The following is a 22,953-nucleotide window of genomic DNA, read 5'->3' as shown; positions in this document are numbered from 1 at the left end:
TTGAAGAACAAAAGCATATTTGCACCTGTCTGGAGTATTTCTGTACATGAATTCCCAGCTGGTAAAAAGCAAATGATGTTTCTGCTTGTGTAGCACCTGGTTTTGATTTCAGAGGGGAAACAGAAGAAAATTACTTCAATGGGTGGTGACATTAAATACAGCTGCTGTCTGCCAGAAAGCATGTTATCTCCCTTTTACCCAAGTGAAAACACTTCTACCTTGCATCATGGATAAGATCAGAGCTCCAGCTGTATTCTCCCAGAGGAAGAGACAGAAAGGGATACATACCCCAAATCTTACTTGCAGTTATGAAATAAAGTTCAATGAGTTTGTCATTTTTATTATTCAGAGGAAGATGGGTAGGACCAGAAGGATATTTTTGATGGAGCTGGCAAGAAGAAAAGGCTTCAGAGTAGAAAGTGAGCTAAGGTAGGAAAATATTTATATGTGTAAAAATAACATCTAGTAATGCTGCTTGAAACATTCTAATTTGATAAATGCAGTCATACAAGTGACTGTGGTTGAAGCTTTTGCCTGTGTATTGGTGGGTATATGTTACTCTTCTGACTATAAAGATGCTTCAGGATTTCAGTAGGTGCTCCTAAAGTATGCCTTCTGGGCAGAGAGTAGGTGGAATATAAACAGCAACATTTCTTATTTTTCATCTCTAAAATCTGTGGTTTTAATTTGTCTTAAGTCTGTCAGTTTTAACGTGTCTGCCTTTTCAGTGTGCAGCTTCTCACATGGAAAATAAAAAATGCAAGGTGTGAACTTGCAAATATTTTTCATGGGATACGTTTCTGTGTATCTGTATAGTCTCAATGGAATCAATGAGTCATGTCTTCAGCTGATTTAAATAGGCTATTTTCCCCTTGAAGTCAGATGAAGATTAATCTGAATTTAAAGGCCAATTCCTGAAATGAAAAAAAAAGGTTAAACATATAGGAAGGGAAAATATGTGTGCGTGTGTCAGGGCATTTCTCTAGAACATCTCTGATATTCTAATATTTACTCTTCCTGTGAGTAATACTCTGATGTATCAAAGTTACTGGCTTGCATTTGGTACAATCTGGACAGAGCACTGGAGAAAAAAAAAAAGTAAGAATAAAATACCACAGATGTGGCATTTCAGGGTGAAATTATACTCCAGCTGTAGATTCATCCTGTGATGTTTCAATAACCCAACTCATTTTGGAGGAAGCCTTCTTCCAAATAGTGCTTGTCATGAGTGCTAGTTATATAGTTTTGCAGTTTTTGGAAAGATACATCATTAGGTATGTTGTCTGAAAAGCTGGAAGAAAACCTAGTATTGATCGTTTCTCTGTATCTGTATGCAGATAGTATACAACTGGGTCCTCCTTATAAAAGCTCATTTCCACAGATTTTTCAATCCCATCAACTTTGAAAGCCTGAGGAAGAAGGGAGGATGAAATAATTTGTAAAGCAAGATTCAAGCAGGTATTGAACAGAAGTAGGCAATTAGTGTCTGATACAAAACTAATTGAAGTCTCAGGGAAAAAAAATTAACTGGGCTGTTCTGAAACCTACATTAACAATCCATTGAGGACTGAGTACAGGCTTTATCTGAGCTGCTTTGACACACAGGTTTTTACTGCCAGTATTTCAGACTTTCTGTAAGTTGTATGCAAGGCAGGAGCTGTGTTTAATTTCAGCTTAGATGCTACTGGATAAAACTATTTAACTGTTGCTTTTTGTTTTTGTTTTTGTTTTTTTTTAAATACTAGAGGAAATGCTAAATCTGTTATATTCTGTGCCAAGAAAAAAAGCACAGCTGTACAGGTAGCAGAGGAAACTGGTGCACAGCAGCAACAAAACTGCTGCTGTGAGCATAGCAATGGCAAAGTTCCCAGAGCTGCAGCTTGGTATAAATATATTACATATGAATATTTTATATAAAGTGAAATAAACCACAGGAAACAGAAGTTCTATGTCCCTAACTGTTTTTTTTTTTTTTTTTTTTACTCAACTAAAGATGTGATGGTTTAGTGACAGTAGAATCAAGCAGGGTTAAATAATAATATTAGTAGCACTTTTATTCTTGTTGCTTTTTTGGTCTTTTTTTTTTGGGTTTTTTGTTGAATTTTGTGTGTGGTTTTTTTTTGCAATGGGTTGTCCTTTACAAGTTTTAGCCCACAGAGGAAACAAATTGTGCTATAACAAGATGTTTTTCATCTTTCTGAAATATAATATATTCAATACATTTCTTATGTTTCCAAAATATAGCAGATTTAATGCATTAGAAAATTATGTGATAACAGTTTCTTCTGTGATGACTCCAGTATCTGTCATTGCGATTTGGCAATTTAATGAAATCAGTGGTTATTGTTAGGAATCGGGGTCACAGGGTTTTGTTGGTCTCCTGGAATGCAGTTTGCTTTGAAAGGTTGTGTGGTCTGCCTTTAACAGCTACACAGCTGTCTCTACCAGTGCTGTTCTCTCTGTTTGGACAGGTTAGTGGTTTAGTATCTTCAGGTGTTACAGAAGGGCTGCAATGCAATCTGTTGGGTCTGTTTACTGCATACACACAAGGCTGTCACCAGATGGGCTACCAGAAGGTTATGGAAGCTCACAAATGGAGGTGGCTGCCATCGGGATAACTTTTATTCCAGTTCTAGACTTATTTTTATAAAACCTAAATAAAATAATGACGCCGTCTGTCTGTGCCTTTACCCCAAGAAGTTTAGGAATCTATTTACTGATACCAGTTATTTTTGGCATATATTTTTGAGATACTGAGGTCCTAGAGGTTTCATAGAAATGAAGAGTTTGCTCCTTTATTTATTATCTTTGTGGGTGACAGCACATCCCTGGTGTGTTTGTGGAGGGGGAACCCTAGGAATCACTCCAAATTTCTATCAAGTTATTGGTTTTCTAAATTTGCCGAGAAGCACCATCAGGTCAGGTAGAAATTTACAGATCATCCTTAGTATGTGTGTAATTTTCTTCTTGAAAAAAATTGTCCCTGTCTTTCACCTTCCTGTGAAAGGTGAAGAACTGTATCTTTTTAATCATGAAGTATCATGGGATTCTGTCTAATGTTATTCTAGGACACCAACACAAATTTAGTGTAATAACATTTGTGTTACTATATTTTAAGCAATGTACACCATATAATCTGATGCACAATAACTCGATCTGTAAATTTCACATTCACTAAACTAGGATAGTAGTTTTGTAAGAGGCTGGCCTCTTAGTAGCAAGGAAGTGGTCTTTAGATGGAGTGCATAATTCATAAGATTTAAGTCATGAATATTTGACAATGCCATATGTAAAGACTGTAATGTAAGTGCAGGAAAGTTACGTTTACAGAAAGATATTACTAGCTGTAAAGCTTAAAGAATTATTGTTAGCAGACTTTTTAATGCTGTAAAGCTTTCATTCATTGATCAGAAATATTTGGAAGGGTCTCTTGGGTGTCATAAAGCAGCCTTTTCATTATGGTACTGCTCCTACAAGCCAAATATTTTCAGAGTTGCAAAAAAAAAGTGTGATAGTACCTTAGGGAAGGAAGATGATGCTGAAAAAAAAAAAGCAGCTGCATTTACAGGAGCCGTCAGACTGAAGTCTTTCCTCAAACTAGATTCAGTGACTGTAATAGATATATTGTGATATGAAACAGAAACTGCTTCCCACATCCTAATGTAGAATATATACTACAGTTTTCAGGAAGTGCATGGTAAGTAAATAGGGAAATAGCAGCTCTGCACATGTGTTCAGGAAAAAAAAAGAAAATTTCTTTTTGTGTACTTTTTGACAGTGACTCTGTCACTCATATTGTGGCCGAGAACAACTCCTACCCAGAGGTGATGGACTGGCTGAGAGGACAGGGTGTGGACGATAGCTCCAGGTTTGAACTACTGGATATCTCCTGGTTTACAGCCTGCATGGAAGCGGGAAGACCAGTTGATTCAGAAGTGAAATATCGTCTCATGGTAAGAGAGGTCCTTCAGTGTGAATCATAGAATCATAGAATAGTTAGAGCTGGAAAGGACCTTAAGATCATCTAGTTCCAAACCCCTGTCATGGGCAGGGACACTTTGCAATAAAGCATCTCACCCAAAACTCAATCCAACCTGGTTTGAGCACTGCCAGAGATGGAATATTTACCACTTCTTTGGGCAACCCATTCCAGTGCCTCACCACCCTCACAGTAAAGAACTTCTTCCTTATATCTAACCTGAACTTCCCTTGTTTAAGTTTTAACCCATTACCCCTTGTTCTATCACTACAATCCCTAGTGTAGGTCCCCTTCAGATACTGGAAGGCTGCTATGAGGTCTCCACGCAGCCTTCTCTTCTCCAGGCTGAACAGCCCCAACTTTTTCAGCCTGTCTTCATACGGGAGGTGCTCCAGTCCCCTGATCATCCTCATGGCCCTTCTCTGGACTTTTTCCAACACTTCCATGTTCTGTTTATGTTGAGGACACCAGAATTGCACACAATACTCCAAGTGAGATCTCACAAGAGCAGAGTAGAAGGGCAGGATCACCTCCTTCAACGTGCTGGTCACGCTGCTTTTGATGCAGCCCAGGATACAGTTGGCTTTCTGGGCTGCAAGCGCATACTGAAGCCGGCTCATGTTCATTTTCTCATCAACCAACACCCCCAAGTCCTTCTCCTCAGGGCTGCTCTGAATCTCTTCTTTGCCCAACCTGTAGCTGTGCCTGGGATTGCTCCGACCCAGGTGTAGGACCTTGCACTTGGCATGGTTAAACTTCATGAGGTTGGCATCAGCCCACCTCACAAGCATGTCAAGGTTCCCTCTGGATGGCATTCCTTCCCTCCAGGGTATCAACTGAACCACACATCTTGGTGTCATTGGCAAACTTGCTGAGGGCGCACTCAATCCCACTGTCCATGTCACCGACAAAGATGTTAAAACAAGACCAGTCCCAACACTGATCCCTGAGGAACACCACTGGTCTCCGGCTAGCCACTGAGCCATTGATCACAACTTTTTGTGTGCTGTCATCCAGCCAGTTCTTTATCCACCGAGTGGTCCATCCATCAAATTGATGTCTCTCCAATTCAGAGACAAGGATGTCGTGTGGGACAGTGTCAAATGCTTTACACAAGTCCAGGTAGATGACATCAACTGCTCTACCCCTGTCCATCAGTTCTGTAGCCCCATCATAGAAGGCCACCAAATTGGTCAGGCAGGATTTCCCCTTAGTGAAGCCATGCTGGCTGTCACCAAGCACCTTGTTGTTTTTCATGTGCCTTAGCATGCCTTCCAGGAGAATCTGCTCCAAGATTTTGCCAGGCACAGAGGTGAGACTGACTGGTCATTAATTCCCTGGGTCATCCATTTTCCCCTTCTTGAAAATGGGGGTTATATTTCCTTTTTGTCCAGTCATCAGGAACTTCACCTGAGTGCCATGATTTTTCATATATGATGGACAGTGGCTTAGCAACTTCATTTACAGTTTCACAGTATTCTAGAGATTGGAAGGGACCTCAAAAGGTCATCTAGTCCAATCCGCCTGCCGGAGCAGGAACACCTAGATAATGTTACACAGGAATGTGTCCAGGCGGGTTTTGAATATCTCCAGGGAAGGAGACTCCACAACCTCCCTGGGCAGCCTGTTCCAGTGTTCCGTCACCCTCACTGAGAAGAAGTTTCTTCTCAAGTTTAAGTGGAACCTCTTGTGTTCCAGTTTGTACCCATTACCCCTTGTCCTATCATTGTTTGCCACTGAGTAGAGCCTGGCTCCATCCTTGTGACACTCCCCCTTTATATATTTATATACACTAATAAGGTCACCCCTCAGTCTCCTCTTCTCCAAACTATAGAGACACAGCTCCCTCAGTCTTTCCTCATAAGGGAGATGTTCCACTCCCTTAATCATCTTTGTTGCCCTGCGCTGGACTCTCTCCAGCAGCTCCCTGTCCTTCTTGAACTGAGGGGCCCAGAACTGGACACAATATTCCAGATGCGGTCTCACCAGGGCAGAGTAGAGGGGAAGGAGGACCTCTCTCGACCTACTAACCACCCCCCTTCTAATACACCCCAGGATGCCATTGGCCTTCTTGGCCACAAGGGCACAATGTTGGCTCATGGTCATCCTGTCGTCCACTAGAACCCCCAGGTCCCTCTCCCCTACACTGCTCTCTAACAGGTCGTTCCCCAACCTATACTGGAACCTGGGGTTGTTCCTGCCCAGATGCAGGACTCTACACTTTCCCTTGTTATATTTCATCAAGTTACTCCCTGCCCAACTCTCCAGCCTATCCAGGTCTCGCTGGATGGCAGCACAGCCTTCTGGCGTGTCAGCCACTCCTCCCAGCTCAGTGTCATCAGCAAACTTGCTGATAGTACACTCAATTCCCTCATCTAAATCGTTGATGAATATATTAAATAATACCGGTCCCAGTACTGACCCTTGAGGCACTCCACTAGTTACAGGCCTCCAACTAGACTCAGCCCCATAGACTACAACTCTCTGGCTTCTCTCCTTCAGCCAGTTCGCAGTCCACCTCACTACCTGATCATCCAGTCCACACTTCCTCATTTTAGCCGTGAGGATGCTGTGGGAGACTGTGTCAAATGCTTTGCTGAAGTCAAGGTAGACCACATCCACCGCTCTGCCATCATCCATCCACCGTGTTATTTCCTCATAAAAGGCTAAGAGGTTGGTCAAACATGATTTCCCCTTGGTGAAGCCATGTTGACTGCCCCTCATAACCCTCTTATCCTTGATATGCCTTAAGATGGCACCAAGGATAAGGTGTTCCATCACTTTCCCAGGGATGGAGGTGAGGCTGACCAGTCTATAGTTACCCGGGTCCTCCTTCTTGCCCTTTTTGAAGACTGGAGTGACATTTGCTTTCCTCCAGTCCTCAGGCACCTCTCCCGTTTCCCAAGACTTGGTAAAGATGATGGAGAGTGGTCTAGCGATGACTTCCGCCAGTTCCCTCAGCACCCGCGGGTGCATCCCATGTGGACCCATGGATTTATGGATGTCCAGATTGCTCAACTGGTCTCTAACCCATTCCTCATTGACTAAGGCAAACCGCTCCGTTGACCTGACTTCATCTAAGGTCTCAGGGGTACAGGGCTCTTCAGGACTGCCTGCAGCAGAGGAGACAGAGACAAAGAAGGCATTCAGTAACTCTGCCATCTCTGTATCTTCTGTCACCAGGGCACCCATCCCCTTCATCAGTGGGCCTACATTGCCTCTGGTGTTAGTTTTGTCTGCCATGTATTTGAAAAAGCTCTTTTTGCTGTCCTTGACCCTTCTTGCCAGGTTTAATTCTAAGGATGCCTTAGTCCTCCTAGCTGCCTTCCTACATCCTCTAACAGCAGCCTTATATTCCTCCCAAGTGGCCAGCCCCTCCTTCCATGACCTGTAAACTCTCCTCTTCCACTTGAGCATACCCAGCAATTCCCTATTTAGCCACGCAGGTCTCCTGGCCCTCTTCCTTGACTTCCTACGTGTCGGGATGCTCCAATCTTGAGCTCGGAAAAAGCAATCCTTGCCAGCTCCTTCAGTGACATTCAAAATACAGTGACAGTACCAAATTCAAAATAAAAATAATAAATTCAAAATACAAATACAAAATTCAGAATACAGTGGCATTCAAAATAAATGACTGTGTGATTATTTATTTATTTAGTACCCTAAAAACATATATACTTATGTTGTGACAGCATTTCTGACTTTAAAAACTTTTTTTTCCTGAAATTTATATGAGTAATTCACATGAGTTTAATAGATGAAAAAGGCTTTTCATACCTTCTATATCAGTGTTTGGTAATGCAAAGTTACTACACTGTCACCTTTTCTGAGAAAAAAGGTGGGTGCTATTAAAGAGGAAATATCCATAATATCTATCAATGCAGCACTTGCTGTTGTTGTAGTACCTGTGGCGTTTCCACATATTTTTCAGCATCATGGTAAATGTTCCCCTGAGAGCAGTGCGTTTTAACAGGCTCTTGATGGAATGCTTTGCCTCTTCAAAACCATACAAAAATATTAAAACCTTTTTTTGTTTAGAAGTGATCATCTAACTACTGGGCTGTTGAAGGACCTGTGAAATGAAGGCTGCTACAGTCTGTGTATATGGATTTACAAACTTGGCACCATCAAGTAAAACTGTGCTAAGAAAAAGAGGTTTTATTATATTGTATTATCTCTCAATGGGAGCTGTAATTCAGATGATAATGTGAATGGCAGGCTGTTTGGTAAATGGCTTTTGACCTTGAAACAATGGATGTTGACATGTTTTCCTCTGATCTATATCTGATAGAAGTATGTGCTAATTTTTCAAACTGGAAAGTGGTAGTGTGAAATGGTGGTATTCAGTACCCCCAGTAGAGACTGTTAATGATGAGGGTGTGGTAGGGATGACTGGGTGTGTTGTGCACAGCTCAGTGATAGTATGTGTTGCTAGGCCATGAAATAATGCTGCAGTGCAGCAGGGTGAACCTGTTCTCTTGTTCTGCACACTTGAGCCTCACAGTGATTGATTTAATGTGTGCTGGTGAGGAAATTAATTCATACATCAGGAGAATTAAAGGTCTGATCTAAAGCTTTGTGAAGTGAGGGATTCCTGCTAATTTCTGAAGGTTTCCATGTGAACTGTGACCCCACTGCAAACCAATAACTGGCAAACCCATAAACAGCGGGACCATGGCAGGATCTGCAGCATGTACTTTCCTGTGAGCCCTAGGATGCCTTAATATTTAACAGCAATATTGTGCTGTTTTCTGCTTCTTCATATTGATGCTTAGATTACTAACGATAATTCATAACTACTACCCTTCCCCAAGAAAAACTGTTGCTCCTGATTTATTTTTTTCAGTCAGCTTTCATTGTCAGAAACTATTTTTCAGGATTTTACATGTAAGAATTGCTGTTTAATGACACTTGGGGGGGGGAGTAGTGAATACACCAGATGGAGCTGTCGCTCTCAGACTTGACAGAATTCCATGACAGAATATGTGTTTATATTAGCAATCTTTCCAATGAAATATTTTTCTAGTATATTTATAATATTTTCAGCGAATCTGCTGGAGGGAGAATAGATCAAAGAAATCGATGCAAGCCAGAAAACTAAAAATCTTGTAACTACTGCATCATGTAATCTCGCAGGCAAAAAGGTCATAAAAATATGGCTACTCAGAATGCAAAGACGTTCTCTAAAAAAGAAATAAATCTAAAACGTGAGCAAAATCCTGTGACTTTTGTGGATTTTCACATCATGATTAAAAGTAAACCAAATTGCCCTTTATTTACATTATTAATTTCAGCAGTACGTGAAGATCTATAGGTTCAGATAGCTCAGAGAATATCTTTTAAGAGATTTACTTTTTTTTTCCCCAAAGCAAGAAATGCCTTTGTCTGTCTCCAAAATGCCTCCCAACAATGCTGAAACTTACTTTGAAGAAAAAAAGAAAAGAAAAGAAAAATCAATGAGAAGGCCACTGCTTTAGTTTTCTTTTATATCTAAAAGTCCTTCTCGAATACTGCTGGAGCAGAAACTTCTGAAAAAGGTAACAGCACTGTCAGGAGATCATTATTATGCTTTGAGACTGGCTCTGCAAGTAAGAATTTCTGTTTTTATTGAAACATAAAGATTTCATGCTAATAAATGTAGAGTGCAATAAGCAAGCCAGTGACAGCTGTACAATTAACTTTAAAGCTTATAGTTAAGACCAGTCTTAATTATGTTGTGGCTCTAAAGTAATAAACATTTTTGTAAAGGAAACAAGGAAGAAAGAGAGAGGATTTTAGAAGCTGAGCCAATTTAAAAAGAATTTTATTGTTGCGATGTCACCATGATTTTTTTCTTTTTTTTTATGCCTTGAGAGATGAGGAAGGATTGAATTAAAGGTTAATTTTCTTTTTAAGTACTAGACCGAACTCATACATAATGTAATTTAATTGGAGCTTCACTGAAGACAAATTTGGTCCATTATGTCAGACTTGTAAAATGTGAAATGAAAGTGAATTAGCAAACTTTGAACTCGGGCTACATTGTGAAGGCTTTGAGGTAAAGTTGGCTAATGTTTTGGGTGAAGTCTTGTCTACATTTATGTTAGTGATACAATTCCTATTAATAGCAGTAAGATTTCATATTTCAGATCTTACAGTAGCCTGTTTGTAAGGTCATTCTTCATTCAGGACATTTGTACTAAAAAGAAATGTCCTTCTCCGTGCAAAACAAGGGGAATAAAGTCAGAGTCACAGACCATTAGCTAACATACTAATTGCAATTGTCACTAAAGTACATCTTTCTGCCATTGCTAGTGATCTGAGAGATGCTCTGATGGTAGTGATTTATAGAGTATAAAAGGTTGGGTGACCAGATCAAAGACGGTCTGAATTCTTATTGATTCATTCAGTAACAGTTGACTTTTACAGTTAATAGCTATCATTTAATTTAATAGGCTGTGAAAGTGTGGTAGCCAAACATCTGCTTTAAAGGGAAATTCAAACCTCTGTTAAAAGAATGCCTTTGTCCAGAGACACCTTTCCCACCACAAGCAGATGGGCATTTTGGGCAATAGCAGGACATGGACATTAATATGTATGCAAAGTCATCCTCACATGCTAGAAAGTAGTGCCGTTACCTGGGTAATAAGAAGAAAGAGGCAGAGAGGAAGCTTTCAGAGGGATAAAAAGAAAGCAAGAGAACCGTAAGTGGGTTGGCATGCACAGCAGCCTTATGAACTCTGTTATCACTGCCTATCTTCTGCCTTTTCCTTAGTCAGAACCCAGAAATTCTTTTTTTAGAAAGGGAAGTATTTATTTCCTTGAACAAGGGATTTCCCTTCATATTAGGAAAAGGAAGTAGTGCATCTTTTGATCCTTTGTCATATCATGTGACAGGCAACTGATATGTAACATCTTTCAGAGTGTCTTGCTCTGTTTCCTTGTGAGAGAGGCTCTAACTGATGGTAGAAATTCTTCATACTAACAGTCATTTTCCCAGAAAATAAAATGCAACTTATAAACTGGCTGCCTTGTCTTCATAAAATACTGGGTATCTGGAGACTTTGGTATTTGATCAGTGCTCCCTGGACTTCACAAAGCTGCTGGCTGTTGAATAATGTGGCCTGACACAGGCTCTAGTATCTGCACACTTTATTTACTGCTGCTCCATATTCTCTATTATTTCCCTATGTTATTATATTCCTTTGTATTAAAAGAATAGATTGACAAAGAGTAAAGTAGTACAATACAAGATCATAAAGGCAACTAAGCCTTTATGCTGTACAAGCTAAGGCTAGTGGTACAGGCCGATTTTCCTGCTATGCCATGTCGAAAATGTCACTGCGAAAGAGTGGCAGTGACATTCACTGTTACTGCAGACTGGGTTTGGGGTGCAAACTCTGACTAGCTCTAGAATTAAGTAATCTACACATTTGGATACTTTTCAGTGGTTGCCTCTCTGCAGTGTACCGTAATTTCATTTTAATGTACTGCAGTTATCTACAAAAAAAACCAAAAAAACCCCAAAAACCCCAAAACAAAACAAAAAAAAAACAAAACCAAAAACCCCCAAAACCGGGAATTGTAATGCTTGCATTTTTTTCATATCCATAGTTGTTTCTTCCTAGTATTACAAATTATTTTGAGGTAGTGTGAGTTTCCAGGATTGTTTGTTCTACAGTGTAATTGCTACTGGATGAAATTTTAAGCTTGTCCCATAACTTGTACAAATGATTTTATCCCATCTGGTCTTCCCACCGAAAAGCAGTATCAATCCTGTTCTTTGATTCTGCTGATAATAGAAAATCATGTATGTCATTGTCATGCAGGCATTGAAATGTTCCCTAAAAATCAGACTATAGTAATTATTGTTTGCTAGATGATTTTGCTATTGTTTTCTAGCTGAAGTGTCTTCTTTTGTTATATAGAATCAAGTCCTGTTATTTAAAAGCATAACTATGATTGATTAAGAAATGCTCAAATATCTTTGATAGGGCAGAGACAGGATATTTATGTGCCAGTTTGTCACCCTTTTAAACACAAAGTTTCTGTGTTAATTTTGCTCTCATACACAATGCCAGGTAATGCTACATGTAAAACTTTTGTTCTTTGTGTGTCTATGTCCTAATTAAGATAATAGCTTATTATATATTCTATTCAGTCACATTCTGTTTGTTCAGAGTCTTTGCAGCTGGCACTATAGTTTCAAGTGTTGTGTTAGAATCATAGAATCGACTAGGTTGGAAAAGACCTTTAAGGTCATCAAGTCCAACCATTATCCCAGGACTGCCAAGACCGCCACTAAACCATACCACCAAGGGTTTCATATACATGGCTTTTGAACACTTCCAGGGGCAGTGATTCTATTACTTTCCTGGGTAGTCTGTTCCAGGGCCTAATCACCCTCTTTGTGAAGCCAGTCTAAACCTCCCTTGGTACAGCTTGAGGCCATTACCTCTTGTCCTACCCCTTGTTCCTTAGGAGAAGAGACTGACCTGTGCACCTTACCGCAACCTTCTTTCAGGTAGTTGCAGAGAGCGTAAGGTCCCCCCTGAGCCTTCTCTTCTCCAGACTAAACAACCCCAGTTCCCTCAGCCATTCATCATGAGACTTACTCTCCAGACCCTTCACTAGCTTTGTTGCCCTTTTCTGGACCTGCTTTTGCTGTAATCAATCATTGTTTATATGATTTAAAAATCACTTTTAAAGTATAATTCATGAATGTGTGCAAAAGTGGATGAGTTGTGCTGTTGAACCCATTTTGGTTATTCCCAAGAGTGGTCTTACACATAAAATAACTTGCTTCCTTTCAGTGTATCCTATAAAACCTGCCATATAATTCACTGCTCCTTCAGCTGTGCAAGCAAAAGCTTTTTTTTTGTGTGTGTGAATACTGTTATTTAACTATTCTGCATCAAATACAAAGGCAATTTAGCATGAAATTATCTGTAGGCTCTGTGCGTGTGTGAAGGCACACACACATATTTATGAGTTTGTCTAGCACAGATGCTAGTTTTATGTCTGCATGTCTTTAGATACTGGAGAGAGAGGGCTCAACATTCCATTTTGGGGGTAAAAATTTCTCTTGTGTATCTTTGTGGTATTTTTGTTGTTGTTGAACCATTTCCCTGTGGCTTTTGGATAGTGCAATGCAGTATGCTTTTGACAGATCTGCCAAATGTCTTCAGACAAAATGACAAATAGCAAACAATACACAGAAACACTGAGAACGTTTTCAGCATGTCCAAAGTATTTTGGATTTGGGCATTTTTAATGAAACCAAAGGAATTAAAAGAGTGGGCATATAAAGCACAAGGTTGGTGCTAGATTGTCTTTTTGTAGCTGCTGTTGAGGATATTGAAGACTCATGCTCTTGTGCCAATGGGGACATGACTATGTATCTTACGTTTTGAGAGAATTCCCTTCCCACCCTACTGGGGAACTTGGTCAATCTTGCATCAAAATTAGGCGAAAAGCAAATGCAAATGTAGGTAGCCTGGGCATGGAAAACTTGCATGTAAGATTTGGTACCTGGATCCTTTTCCTTGCTCAGTGAACCTAAAAATGATACCTGAATTGGATCAACCATGTACTGAAGGGACGGAGTGAGAAACTGCATCATAAGGTGAATGCTGGCTGTTGGGTCAAGGCATTGAGGTGACTCTTCTATGGCTGTTTGTAAATGTTTCCTTAGCTTTATAATGACCGCAAAATAGAACATTTAGCTTAATGAATTAAATCCAAACAAAAAATATTTTCTTTCATTTTATCTGGAAAGGGAGGGGGAAAGTGGATTTTGAAGTAATGCAAACATTTTTCCTTCACTACTGGATACTGGATCTGGCTACAGATCTCAAAAGTCAATTATTTGACATTTGAGCATACCACTCTCTCTTTTCTGCGCCCCCCCCCCCCCCCCCCCCCCCCCCCCCGATATTATATTGAATAATCTAGTGTTTTCCAGGAAAACTCCATTCTTTCAAGCTTATCCACTCTCAAAGCTTTCTAGTTTTTCAATCTCACTGCAATAATATGTAGAGATACTTGCCATTTAGAGATGCTTTTTTTTCTGTTTTTTTTTTTTAATGACAAAACCATTGAAAACTTCCTGGAAGAACTTACTGCAGGAAATGAAAAATCCCAGTAATCACTAGAAAAATGGTATTGTCTGTGCAGCCAATGTGAAATTAAATGTTTTTCATAGGAAGATAGTAGGAGCAGTATTATTCTCTTGCCTTCTTTTTAAAGGTACATATTCTGGTCTTGTGAAAAGTATTTTTGCAATTTTTTGAAGGTGTTTGGTGTGTCACCATCATTTCCTTTTTTTTTTTTTCCCTTGTTAGGAACAAGGCTATTCTCCTCCTTTGAATATGCCTGAATCAGAAGCACTGCCATTTATTGCAAGCAAAGTATCTCAGTATTCGTGTCAAAGGAAGACAACTTTAAATAACTGCAACAAGAAGTTCACGGTAATACTTATTCTATCCATTAAATAAAAACTAACTTAAGTAAAATAATTAATACAGTACTTGCACCAATGTTTTTGATAGCTCCTTCATCAAATTCAAGAGTTAAACAGGCAGCATAATGTTAATAAGTTTTAAAAGTTTTAAAAATGCCATACTTAAAATTGAGTGCAAGCTTAATTGCATCAAGTATTACTGAAAGCTTAACACAGTGGGTGTTGAAATAAACTAATAGCTTGTAAACACATGAATTTTTAAAACAAGTGATAGAATAACCTTCTGAAAATGTCTTTTAGTCTTCCATCACAGTCTTATTGAACAATCTGGAAGTAATGTTAAGCAAAAGTTTGGTTTAGGTCAATCCAAGGTACTTAACAATTGCGGTGCTGTCTTCTAATTTGCTGAAATGTTTGTTTATTCAAAATGTGGTTGTAGACTTTAGACTTTCAAAATTGCTTACTTATGAAAACGGATTGTGTGATCAATGTAATTACTTTAACATGACCCCCCCCCCCCCCCCCCCCCCCCCCCAAATTAGTCTAGTTAAATAGAAATCTTAGAGACTATAGTATTGCCTATTTAATACTTATAACATTACACAGTTCAGTGGGTATGGAAGAGCCCAAGTTATCTGGTCTAAATTCTTCTTGAGTTGTTATGCTTAATTGCTCCTTTTGGCTAGCTGTAGATACTCAGTGACAACTATTCAATAGGAAACATTTGACACAGAGACTTTAATGTAATATATAGTCTGAATAAATCTAGCATAGTTACATTTATACACTTCAACTACAACATGAAACACCTCCTCACCTTCCTAAAGTGTTATTATTTTTTATTATTTATAATTTTTATGCTTTTACTTTGTGTGTGTGTGCCTATAAATACACACAAATCTTTCAAGTAAATAGTATTTGTAGGATCCATATAAAAAGAATAACAACACATACCAGAAGTGTGAGAATAAAAAACATTTACAAGGTAAATATTAAACCCTCTGGGAGTTCAGAACTAGAGATAAACCTAAAAGCAGCTCTAAAATGTCTTGATCTGGGCATTCACGGCTAAAAATTAAACAACCTGAATTTTGCCTTGTAGTGATGCTTTGAAATAATCATCGATTTTACCAAATATATATTATACTGTTTATAGTACTCAAGTAGGTTAAACTGTTTGCTTATTAAAAAAAAAAAATCTCTTTTTAAGCTACCTGATGGGAATTGAGTTTTGACCCTGCTTTGAGCCTGAGGTTGGATTAGAGACCTCCTGAGTCACTTTCATCCCCAATGATTCCAACATTCCCAAAGCTGCTTCTTTTGAAATGGCTAGCTACCTTGCACCATCTGCTAGAAAACAAGGCTGTGAATGTTATCATTTAACTTCTTGAAAGCTGTCATGTTTTTTTCTCTTGTTACAAATACTAAATACATCCTGCCATAGTGAAGGGTCAGATCAAATATAGTATGACCCAAAGATTTTGTAAAATACTGTCCTTCTTGGAGAAATGGGAAATAAGTGCCTTGATTCTATACATCCTGAAAACTGTGGAATGTGAGATGCTGAATTTTCCTTAGTATGACATTTTGTCAGTCATTCTGAAAGTAAAAAAGTAAAAGGAATTTTGATGGATAATGTCAAAGTACAATGGCTACTCTTTGAAGGCACAAAGTTGTTAATTCTTAATTGTCATTAACATTTTGAACACAAAAGGTCTAGAATAAGGTAGCTCCCTTTTAATTAATACCTTTTTAATTTTTCTTTTTTTTGAAACGTTTAATATCTTTATTTGGAAATTCGCACAGTATTTTTAAATTTTCGAAGACTGCGTACTACAACTCCACTCAATATATAGTTTGTCTTCTAGCTGTTGAATTTCTGAATTTAGTCCAAGATTCAGTGCAAATTAAAACTATGGTAGTAGGAACATATTCATTGAGTGATTTCTGTTATACCTGTGTTTCACAGAGAGGCAGTCCTAAATGACTTCCAGGTTTATCATTTCAGTAGTCTTAATCTCAGAGTATTTGTCTCTTGTATTTGATATATGAATCAGATTTCATGCAATTATATCAAATTGATATGTCAACTTGTATTTGATAAATGGATTTAGTTGAACACATAAGAAGCAGGGCTGTTTGATGACTGAAGCACTGAGACTCCCTTCTATTATCCTATATATCAAGTTTCTGAGTCTGGGTACAAATTAGGTTTCATAATGACAAAAGTGGCAGTTTTTCATCCTCATATATTGAGCATAGCTGTTCCGAGTTGTGGTATTTTATATCAGGAGGTGGTACTGGAAAAGTTGCAGTATCTTTCTGCAAAGCATCTGCATCTTGACAGTTGTAATGTAATTCCTTAGGGCCATTACTCTTTTCCTCACAACCAAAGCTTGCAATGACAACTGAAGGCTTGGGTGTTTATGGACTGCAAGAGCCGGCCCATTCCCTGGAGGCCTGCCAGTTAGTTTGCCTAATGTCACAGGAACCTGAATTTCTGTGTTTTGTCAGTCTTGTTTTAAACCTATAATTCATGTTCTCAAATAAGTGTTCCAAGAGGTTGTTACAGTGTGAGCACTTAGCAAATGCACTGAAGCATTGGTAGAATTCACTTGTGCATGCTGTGGGCAGCCAACCATTAAATGACAGATTTGTCCTGGATTGATGTCATACGTTCTGAAAATTTGGTCCAAACCACCTTGAATTATTTGTTGATGGTAGTGTTTTGTTATAACAACTTTGTTCTGTGACCCAGGGTTGTTCCTTTTTCTTATAGATTTTGTGTTTGATTAGCTGAAAGACAATGTTTTTGATCTTGCCTATAACAGGGGCCCAAAGCTGCTACTTGCTTATGCAGTCTTACAGATGAACACATGGATTCTTCCTTTTAGCAGACTTTGCCCTGATACCCTGTATCAAATTCCTTTTTCAAATGAGCATTAGTTATGTTTGCAAAAGAGTAATAGTTATGTTTGACATCTTTTAGTCTCTTGAGAAGAGCAGGTAAACAGTCACCAATAGGCAGTGATATATGTACAGTGAGGCTTTGAATGTGCTGATTTCTGGGGAAAGACACTTTTAGAAACTTGATTTCTGGAGAAATTGGTAAATAGTGACCAGTTTTAATCTTGGGTCCTGTTCTGTATACATTTTACCATGAAAGACCATTTATTAAAACCAAGCGGTAGATATATTCGATGAGAGGTCATGAGGACAACTTGGTGGTTTAACACGCTATGGGCAATTTCTGTGCTCCACTGTCCCATGTTTCCTTTCTGTAAGAGCCAGAAAATAACTTGCAGAAAGGTGCAATAAACCAGTGTTATATTGTGGAAGAAGCTACAGAGGGGTTGGCAAAGACTGTGCAGATGACAGTTTCATGACTATGTTCAGTATGGTGCAAGCCCTCCCTGAATTACTTTTTTATGAGCTGTTAAGTAGCAGCAAGGCCTGTTGTGTAAAGAATAGACTAAGTATGTGAAATCTCATTTCAAGGAGACAGTGGCGTTGTGTGGCAGTTAATGTAGAAGAAATGCAACTGCTTTGGACTTGTGGGTCCTTATGTAGTCTTTGGGTCGCCGTGCATCGCATACTGTAGCCTCACAGTACATAGTCTGGGAAGCACTGCCATGAGCTTAACCGATTTGAGTGAGTGCACGTGAACACATAGCCCTGACTCTGTAGGTGAACTGTTGCTGTTCAGATGAGTAAAGATGCAAAACAAAAGGGCAGATCATTTCACCAGAGTTTGTACTTTAGCATGTTTCCTTATTTTTTTGTCTTAAACATTAACGTTATTGTAGAATATAATATCACAATATTATGTTCTCTGGCTTATTTGTAAATAGCTAGCCATCCTCTTCCTCTCTCACTGAAAATATACACTTGGGGGCTGCATTGTGTTTTCTTGTGGCAAAATAAATGCAGTCATTCTGCTGTGCCCAAGAGGGGTTGTTGGATTTGAATATTAATACCAGACTGCAATAAAATTCAAAACATTCTTCTGTGAGAAAAATACAATTTAATTCTTACAAAGAAACTAATTAAGTCAAAGGCGAATGGTTGTCTGATTCTGAGGCTTATTGCTAATGCTACTAAATGTTACTCTGCTTCTGCTGTTACTCATCGTAATGTAAATGTGGATGTTTAGCATGGGAAAAGATGCTTGGTTTCCTTTCCACTCTGTTAGAGGGGAAAAAAGGAAAATCCCTTTTTTATTTTCCCTTCTTTTGTGCCTGCAGAAACATGTATCAGTTGTGCCAGTGGCTCAAGCATTTCTTATGATTATTCCATTTTAAAACAGACCTCAGGAGAACCTTAACTTTGATTTTATAATGAACTTTGGAGCTCTACAGGTAGAAAACAACTCACTGAATGCTCTACAACTTTTAAAATGTATGTAATGTGTATACCTATTCAAAATGAGCTAGTAGTTTGGTCTGAGGAGGTCTATGACCTCTTCTCATTTGGAAGGTAAGTGGGAGGGTGCTCCTTAAAATACAGACAGAAAGTAAACATACCTTTACCTTTCAGAAACCTTTGTACATATACCTCAAGGCTATGCTTGCTTTCTCTCACCATTTAAAAACATGTAATATTCATTTAGCGTTTTATGTTTCTTATTACCCTGTGTGTTTTATTCCAGGGCAGTGTTACGTGATTGACACACTAACTGTGTTTCTGCGCTTTGAGAGTAAATCTTCTTTTTTTTTTCTCCAGAATTGTCTTGTTTTCTTTTACATTCTGTGGAAAAATATGGAAACTTCTCCAGAGTACCACTTTTTCTGTTGTAAGAAATGAACCTGTTATTATTGGTTAATATGAGAAGCAGCTGGATCTAACAGATATTTATTTCTAGTAACAGTTTATACAAGGACCTTGAGATCATGTGCATTATGCTATTACTGTTATTCTCATTCTCTCAGCTCCTTTGTTTCTCCAGCTGATCTAAAATGATGTGATAAAATCTTTGGACCTTGATGAGTATTGGGCCTTTCACTTCAGCTATCAAAAATAAAATTTAACCTCCCCCTCCCCCAAACATCAGATTAAACAAAAATGTGTCATTTTATTTGTTTGGAAATAACTTAAGTCAACACTATAGGTTGGCTCACTGGCTCAAATTGTTTAATTCTCCTTGAAATAAGAACCTGACAGTATTTATCTTCTCTCTCTGTGTTCAAAAGGTGTTCACATGCCCTATATCACTTCCCATTGACACATGAAATTAGGATTTACACTGAGGAAAGTGAGAAAAAGAGTATTTGAATGAAAGGTTCATTCTAAATCTCTTTAAAATCACTTCGGTCAGTTCTGAATGGATGCCAAACACTGAAAGCAGCAATGTGATGAGAACTAGGACCCAGCCTGTGGATTTATGACTTATTACATAAATTTTAAGTAGAAAACAGTGACTGGGAGGAAAAGCAGTTTATCTCAAATCGCTGCTTTGCCTAAAGTAGTCCTTCAACCAGGTATTGTGTTGGATTTTTTTTTTTAATTCAGCACACTCAGCTATTTTAGCTCTTTGGTGGATTAAGTTCAACTGTACAATGGTATGTTGTTTTTCATTTGTGTTGCAATAGTGTTTGCAGGCTCAAGTAAGATAGAGGCCTTTTCTACAAGAGATGCTGTACAAATGCATTGTAAAAGACAATTCGAGTCCTTAAGAGTTCATAGCCCTAACAGACAGCAAATGAAAGCTAGCAAGGGAAACAATGGTGAGGAGGTTTGAAGCAGCTTTCCAGGGTCACAGAACAGAGGATCAGTGGGTGTAGGCATGGGAATAAGACAAGTGCCCTGTCCATGAAACTGTAATGACTTCTTTACTAAACAGATTAGATCTAAAGTATGTTCACAATTCTATAATGTAGATGGTGTCTGTTCTTGCAGTCTTAAACTGAGGTTATTAAAGACTATTTTGCAGGCAGCAATGGAACTGCTCTGACAATCTTGTTGAAACAAGCAGGATAGTATGAAGCATAGCATGGGATCATTAGCTTCTTTTGCTTTCCTGAGTGTGAGGAAACTCATACACTGATATTCATGTTGGGGTCACTGTTCAGCAGGCATAAACCAGCATAGTACTATTGATTATTATCTTTTTCTGAGAATTGTTCTCATATATTAGTTGTGAATCCTGCTGTTTGTACTGATTTCAGTATTATGATTTTTAGCATTTATAATATATTTTAGTATGCATCTTTATATATGCTAGATGCTTATCAGTATCTTTGATTTGTTAATGATATTTTATCTTATTAGGACTTAAACATCAGCTATTAGATGAGCTTCAAACTTTCTTTCAGTACCTCCATCCTCTTCCATATTTTCAACATCATTTAACAAAAGCTTTGTGTATGTTTATACCTGACCCGCTGGGATCTGGAAGTCCATTCCATCCCCAATTTTTTCCATAGCCCAACATCAACATATGTTCCACAGTTTCAGACATAGATGGAAAATTTGCAGTAAATGAAGAACTGAAATGTAGCCCCACTCTCTTTCACAGTCAGTTAGAGCAGCCCCTGCAAAAGACCCCAGGGAGTTTGAAAATCACGTTTTCAGAATTTCTAGAAATTCAGTTTTCTGTTAATCTAGTACCTTTTAAATGGGCAGTCTGAGTGTTGATTTAATTGATAAATGATGACAAGGTGGTTAATGTAAACAATATGAAGGTTTAGAATAAATGAGGGGTCAATAACTTTCCTTTTGATATCGCCATAAGTAGATTTCACCAGAGATCTAACAGATTCCATGCTTTTTCCCAGCTAATATAGCAGTTTCATGTGTTTTTCCCCTCTGGAATATTATTCAACCTGGACTATAATAGTCAGTAGCCAGCAACTCCACTTTTTAGATCAGCTGCTTTTTATTTTTAAAGCAGAAAGATTTTATCAAAAAGAATGTCAAAAGCAGTTTTATGTAAATGACAGATCTGTAATTAATTGCAGCATTTGCAAGCAATGTTTTGTACAAGGAATACTGAATATTCAATACTATTTAATTGTTTATTTAAAATAGTTTAATGAGCTTTGCAAAGGCAGGAAAACACTGAAAAATGCAAACTAGAATGATAAAAATCCTTTGGTTATATTTTCTTAGTGGCTGTCAAGAGTCTGTGAATAATATGTTGCATAAGGTTGTCTTTTTCAATATTAGTGGTGACACAGCTTTTCTGAAAACTGCCTTCCTGCTAGTAGTAAGGGCCCAATGCCTCTCTAAAACAGCAGTGGTGCTGGAAGAGGCAGACACATTTATGATGATGGCTGATTATACAGCGTAGAATACATCTATTTAAATGAGAGAGGCCACCTATTGGGGGAGAGAAAAAACATCCTTAGACTTTTTGAGCCTCCTAATCAAGACGATGACTACATAATGCTGAGCAGCAACTTAAGAGAGCTATGTTCTCCAGTTTTTGTGGGTAGACTATTTTAGCAAGATGGTAGCAACTATATCTTTTTGGTTCTGTCCCCTGATTAATCCTGCTATTGTTACCCAGAGTAAGAAATTTCTTGCCAAACACTGCTTTCTTGAGTATTCATGTGCACAGATTGTAAAGAGAGAAAAAGAAAGCAAAAATAATAATAATTCTGTGAGTAGAATTTTAAACCTCACTTAAAGCAAGAATTAGCATCGTCTACTGCATAGTAGAAAAGAATTTTTGAAGCTGATAAAGAGTAAGGACTTAGAACAACAACAAAGATAAACCCACAGCAGAGAAACGTTTAACTCCTATCACCCCACTTGTAAAAGATATTTCCCCATTTGCTTTGCAATTCTGTGTATGCTGTGTTTTTTTGATTCAATATGCAAACTGGGATGAACCCGTGTTACTTGTGACCTCAAATTGGTAGTTTCCCCTTTTTCTGCACTAGTTTTCTTTCTAAAAGGGAGCCATAATGTGCACTTGTCTTTAACTAAAAGGTATATAATTAAATACAACATAATCTGTGAAGCTAATAAAGATCTTGCCGAGGTGGGGGGGGGGGAGGGGAAGAAAAAGGAATAGCAGTTGAATAAATCCCATGGTTAGCAACTGCAAGCACTTTAAAGGCAGCTGTAAGGAAGCTGGGCATTATTTTTGAAATAGAATGGTTTGTGGTGGGTTTTTTTGTTTTCATGGTTGTGTTTTGTCTTTTTTCTTGTTTTCGTTTTTATTTTGTTTTGTTGTTTTGTTTTTTTTTTTACCTCAAAGGAGTGTTCTCCCACCTCCCATTGATTCCTTGTATCCAAGGGCTATTTGAAGTAAATAGTGATAGAATATTCCAGATCAAACATCTTGCTAAATAGCTCTCTTTCTCAAGAGGTCTTTCATGAAACGTTATGAAAGTGGAATTGCACAGCACTTGTTAATCAGGGTAGCTGATAAACAAATATTCAGCTAAGGGGAGGATTCTTTCAGTGAAATAGACAGCAGGTGACTGATTCTTCGAGAGAGCAAGGAGTGAAGTTATACTGGTGATATGGAACAAAGCAAATCCTCTGTAACAAGCCCTAATTAATTATTTTTGTACATATTAGCATG

The 22,953-nt window shown here is 38.3% G+C and overlaps 1 protein-coding gene across 2 annotated transcripts in view; it reads left to right on the top strand.

Annotated features, from left to right (window-relative positions):
* The first annotated feature begins 209 nt into the window (after positions 1-209).
* Positions 210-22,953, top strand: part of DNTT (DNA nucleotidylexotransferase) — a 92,562-nt gene continuing 69,818 nt past the window's right edge. The window contains exons 1-3 of one of the 2 annotated variants that reach the window (XM_057402272.1): positions 210-429; positions 3,779-3,953; positions 14,302-14,427. In XM_057402272.1, the coding sequence (XP_057258255.1) occupies positions 227-429; positions 3,779-3,953; positions 14,302-14,427 (504 nt within the window). In that variant the 5' untranslated portion in view covers positions 210-226. The remainder of the gene's footprint in view (positions 430-3,778; positions 3,954-14,301; positions 14,428-22,953) is intronic. The other variant, XM_057402273.1, reaches the window with a different exon arrangement.

This window comes from Pezoporus wallicus, unplaced genomic scaffold (genome assembly GCF_028554395.1).
Source record: "Pezoporus wallicus isolate ANWC-B61680 ecotype Strahan unplaced genomic scaffold, APGP_CSIRO_Pwel_v1 contig_6787, whole genome shotgun sequence".
Taxonomy (NCBI): Eukaryota; Metazoa; Chordata; class Aves; order Psittaciformes; family Psittacidae; genus Pezoporus; species Pezoporus wallicus.
This window is presented reverse-complemented; position numbering and strand designations above follow the sequence as displayed.